At 39.3% G+C, this 5491-nt stretch overlaps 1 protein-coding gene across 1 annotated transcript; it reads left to right on the top strand.

Annotated features, from left to right (window-relative positions):
- The first annotated feature begins 1515 nt into the window (after window positions 1-1515).
- On the top strand, window positions 1516-4983 carry LOC143285395 (uncharacterized). The gene is made up of 3 exons (XM_076592640.1): window positions 1516-1578; window positions 3713-3935; window positions 4367-4983. Exons 2-3 carry the CDS (start codon window positions 3756-3758, stop codon window positions 4745-4747), a joined length of 561 nt encoding a protein of 186 aa, XP_076448755.1. The 5' UTR covers window positions 1516-1578; window positions 3713-3755; the 3' UTR covers window positions 4748-4983.
- Window positions 4984-5491: the final 508 nt, after the last annotated feature.

The following is a 5491-nucleotide window of genomic DNA, read 5'->3' as shown; positions in this document are numbered from 1 at the left end:
ATGATTGTTCAGTATACATCCACTGCGGACTATGTACTGTAATAATATAATAATCATAATAATGATGATATTGATAATAATAATAATAATCACTGATAAGTTTTTGTGCTGCCCCATCAGGCACTGATCTGCACTATTTCAGTGGTATTACGCCCATGCCGCTCCTCAGTTCAGAGTCGCCCATACTTATACGACCAAGCCAGGCCAGTTCAGTTCGTCTGTCCGAGTCGCAGTCACATCGCCGGCAATGTTAGATTGCCAGGAGGACACACACCAGAGCCTCGGAAACCCTGCACTGCTGCCTAGTCACTTCGGTGGTGTCCAGTAATGCCTGTTCTGATTTAAAGTACGCAAAATAACAATGATAAAAATAATGGAGATTGACGCTCACACATCCCAGACATGGAACTCAGTCGTGGCTTTTACTGTCGGCAATGAAATGTAATTATACAGTGCATATAAACTCAGTCGTACGTAGACTGATCCAATGCGTGCATTCAGTTCAAGTAGGGCCTACCAAAACGTGAGCATAAACCGAAGAAAAAAAAAATCAGTTCTGGTATCCGGCGGCTAAACACAGCCGGGAAGACCTATATTTCAACACCGGCTGAATTTTCGGCGGGCGGATGCACACGCAGTTCACCGGTCGTGTGTTCGTTCAGTGCTTTCGGCCGGGTTGTTTTCATTTGGTTATTTCATGGCACTTTTGATACAGACTGAGTTGCCAAAGCCATGTGCATCTTGCGACTGAGGACGCCGATTCGTCTGCAAAGATGCGATCATCAGTTCACTGAGTCTGCCAGTCCTCAATCTCAGTAGAGAGACATTTTAAGTTAATTGTTCCTTTCGTTTCACTGGAAGTAGAGAGGCCTCAAGGCATGACCAGCGATATACTGGCGTAGTTTATACTCTAGATCAGTCGGCACGCTTTGACACTTCCTTGAAACTGAAACAAATTAGAGATCTTGGCCCGAGTGCCGTATGCGCATTGCGCACATAATGTAGAAGAACCCTTTGTCGGCAGGGAGTTTTTCATGGCGAGGTTCTGACGAAGAATTCGCTTAACACACATGCAGTATATATAGTAGTATATATAGTTAGTTAAGTGAACTTATATATAGTTAGGTAAATATAGATGAGGACAATTTGAGCTTAAAACAAAAATAGATAAGATTCACAGACAAATCAAAGCCATGCGCTCCCATCACCCGTTGCGACGATAATCTGCAAAGGTTCCTGGAACGTATCGTTCCAGATCTCTGAATCCAGATGCAGATTAAAAAAAAAACAACCAGACAAAAAAAGACGGTGCGAATTATCAACACGTACTCCCCCAAATGAGCCAGCCCTTTTTTCAAACAGAGAAATCTGTGTGGAAAGCAAAACTGCACATTTGGGTTGACCCTAAGGACTGTATTTTCATGTTCTTAAAAAAAAAAAAAAAAAAAAAAGAAGAAGAAAAAAGTGAACCATCCAAAGGGATACAACTCTGATACTTTGGCGATGCAAACAAAATTATAACTTCCGCAAGGTCGAGGGCGCAAATATTTTGAGGGAGGAATTTATTCGTTGGCATCGGTAAAGTTAAGATTCTAAGTGTTATTTTTGTTGTATAATTATCAAGGATGAAATTTGTAACGTCCAGGAGTTTATTGTAATAGCTGGATTGATTAACTTTTTCCGAGTAAATCGAAAAGAATATTTATTATTACGTCTGCTGCAGCTGCGGCCGGCTGTCCTGGTGCCTGACTAAGCAGTTTGGGTTTCGTTTACTTACGTTTTGTCAGGTTTTACTTCTTCTATCAATGAGTTCTTAATAATCACTGTCGTTACCATCATCGTAATTCGTTTTCATATTGCTACAATTATCAATATGAACCTCAACATCATCGATATTAAAAGTTAACTCCATGGCTGCTGACTGGATAGATCTCTTGGTTCAATGCGGTGCCAAAGATCGAAGTCAGAAACTGAGAAAGAGAAAGTTGCATGGACTTGAAGTGCAGAAAGAATAACTCATGTTCTTTTCAAATCATGTAATCAGTTAAAATGAACAAATCCTCATTAAAAGTTTGACAAAGAGTGGTGCTTATCAACCTGCCATGATGTATACATGTGTCATCACATCATGATAAGTTAGTCTATTTAGTTCCAGACTGATAGCTGAATGACAAGCATTATTGTCACCAACAGTCAAAAGGGGTTTTCTCAACACTACAGATCTGCTGGTACTACTAATCTATAGCAAATATTTGTGCATAATTCAGTATATTATTCACCCAAAAGGTTAAGTTGTTGAAAAGGTGACCTATGCAGAAATGATATGCCATGGCTTTGCTCAAAATTATATATATATATATATATATGTGTGTGTGTGTGTGTGTGTGTGTGTGTGTGTAATGCATGCTTACATTGTTTTGTTCATGTAAGTACATAAGTTGTAAATTATACCCTTCATTGTTCTAGTGGCTGTGACAGAATGTATTATGAATAATTTGTTGATTTATATAGTCTCTCTCTCCTTTTGAATTGATTACATATAGACTGATGATGATAATTTCTCTGAGTGATATCAAGTTCTCCCTTACCAGTTACCTCCCTGCTTCTTATCCCACACCTCCCCACTCAGACCTCTATACACACAGTACTTCCTAAAATTCTACTACTGATACTGATATTAATAAAGTGAATATCTCCGACTCTTGTGCTAGAAGAAATCAGAGCTCTTTCAGACTAGTCATATATATACAGGCATACATAACTCTGCTTCGGAAGGATGAAAGACACAACATATTAGCTACATGTAAATAGAAAACCAAAGAAACAGACCAGAAAAGTGGGAACTATCTTGGAAAAAGGTATAATATAGGTTTTTATGTCAGACTTAAAAGAGCTGAGTGCTGAGATTTTGAAAGGGGGAAGTCATTCCACATGTAAGCTGCAGAGATAGAGAAAAGAACGTTGGAAGACTGTAGAGCTGGTTTTGTGTATTTAATCTGGGAATCTTGTGTCTGGCTCCTTTCCCATTGTGTTTAAGTCTGCTATCTTATGGCCACTGCTCAAAAAGCCCAGTCTTGATCCAGACTCTTTTTTTCTCAAAGGTCACTGAGAAAGTTGTCCGTGCTCAACTTCTTGACCATCTCAGCACCAATAACTTGAATTACCCATTTCAGTCTGCTTACTGCACTGGTTATATCACTGAGACAGGCCTTCCAAAAATAGCAAATGATTTATTATCTTAGCAATATCTCTATCAGTATCAATATCAATACTAATAATTGTGATGATATATCTAATCTACATGGATTATTTTTTCTTTCCCTCTTGCATCAAGTATTATGATACATTGACATACATGATTTACCCCCCACCCCCACCCCGTCCTCCCCTCTCCCCTTGCACTAAGTATAATATCTACATACATGATTTTTATTTATCCCTCCTTGCACCAAGTATAGTATTATGTAGTCTACAAACATTTTTAAAGAATTCTCCTTTGCATTAACTATGTCGATATATCTACGTAATAAATTTCTCGCTTGCAGTTAGTATGAGAATATCTGTCATATATTATTGTTTTTTGTCTCCCCCCCCCCCCATCCCCCCTTGCCCTAAGGATCAAAATGAATCTACATAAACAGTTTCTTTTTTCTCATACTTGTGCTAAAACGTCAACAGGCAGTCATGTTTTTTTTTTCCCTCTCACCCCCAGAATATCAAAGACGTGAAGAAAAAAAAGAGCAAGAACAGCAACCATGACGAGACAACTGAGCACGTCGGTGTCTGATCTGGTACTGGCACTGTCGGTGGTGTACTTTGTGTACTGTGTCTTCTGGGACAACGTGTTTGCTGCTCTCGGCCTCCTCATCCAGGGTGTGGCGGCGGGGCTGGGGGTCTATCGCTTTGCCCTATCACGTCCAGACTCTAAGATCACGGTAAGAATTATGTTTGGCTCAGTAGTCATTATTTCTTTTCCTTCTTGGTATCTTTTCCTCTGTTATTCATTATTTCTTTCTGGTTTAGTTTTTTGTATTTATATAGTTTAATGTGTATTATCTTGTGTATGAATATTAAAATGAATGATTACGTTATATATGAATAAGTAAATACATATGGAATGATCCATAGCTATGTCTGTATATATCTGTATTTATCTATCTATCTCTCTCTCTGTGTCTCTAGATATATATATATATATTATTTGACGTTTACCCTGACATGTCTCTGTGTGGTTGGCTGGGTGATATAAACCAGTTGTAGAAGATTTAGAATGTTTGTGACATTGCTGATTTGTTCTGATTTTTTTTTTTTTTTGTTTTTTTTTGTTGTTTTTTTGTTACCACCCCTCTGGCCGCGGGCTCCACAGAACTACCACAAGATGATGTCGTGGACGGCCCAAGTGGTGGGCGTCCCCTTGCTGGGCGTGGGCTTTGCCAACAACTACATGCCCCTCATGGTCAACCTCAACTTCCTCTTCGTCATCGCCGCCGTCGTCGCCTCCCGCTTCGTTGACGACGGCGGTCAGCGCAAGCTGCTGACGGAGGCGGCCAGCGGTTTTGGGATGCTGACGGTCATCCTGGTGTGCCTGCGGTCCATCAACCTCTACGGTCTTTTCGGGGCTGCGGCCTACGTCGGTTCCGGGTTGGCGATCGGCTCTGAGGGGCACCTGCACGGGATCCCACGCGTGGATATCCTGCACTACGTGTTGGCAGTGGGCAATCTCTTCTTCGTAATGGCTCTGGTGTAGTGGTAGTAGCAGTAGTGGTAGTGTGTTGTGTGTGGTTGGTTGATTGGTGCTAGTGGTGGTGTTTTTTTGTTTGTTTGGGTTTTGTTTGTCTTGTTTTGGCGTTGTTCAGTTCGAGATATGTGGCCCTGTGAGGTCCGGCTGGTTTATGTGTGTGTAACAATGTCACAACTTTTATGTCATGGTTGTCCTTGCTGTCTCTCCCTTCAAAAAATGATGATATATATATATATATATATATATATATATATACAATATATATATATATATATATATATATATATATATATATGTTTTGGGGTTATTTTGTGTGTTTTTTTAAACAGTAACAAAGTAAGTAATCTGTTGCTGAGTTTGTGTTAAAAAAGTTACTGCAAGGTTAGTGTGAAGAGTTCTGATTTTTGTTTCTTCCTGTGACTGAATTATGAATTCCATTAATAGAAATTGGTCTTTAGAAAATAATGTAATAGATTACAGTATGAAGAGATTTTCTGTCTAGTAAACAAAATGATATATAAGACACAAAACAAACACACTTGATGAAGTAATGACAGTTTATCAGAATAAAAAGGAGGAAGAATAAAACCACAATTAAAAAAACAAACACACACACACACATGCTAACTGCTGCTTTTTCCTAGATATAATTTTGCTACGAAACGGAGAAAATTAAAAAAAGGAAAAGGTGTATACATGATACACAGTGAGATATGCACACACGTACCACATGCACACACGTACCACATG

This window comes from Babylonia areolata, chromosome 9 (assembly GCF_041734735.1).
Source record: "Babylonia areolata isolate BAREFJ2019XMU chromosome 9, ASM4173473v1, whole genome shotgun sequence".
Lineage (NCBI taxonomy): Eukaryota > Metazoa > Mollusca > Gastropoda > Neogastropoda > Buccinidae > Babylonia > Babylonia areolata.
This window is presented reverse-complemented; position numbering and strand designations above follow the sequence as displayed.

Excerpts from the sequence above, each read along its gene's own strand:
- LOC143285395 (XM_076592640.1), top strand. The coding sequence starts at position 3,756 with ATGACGAGACAACTGAGCACGTCGGTGTCTGATCTGGTACTGGCACTG. Across the intron at positions 3,936-4,366 it reads GTCCAGACTCTAAGATCACG|AACTACCACAAGATGATGTC; the intron begins GTAAGAATTATG and ends CGGGCTCCACAG.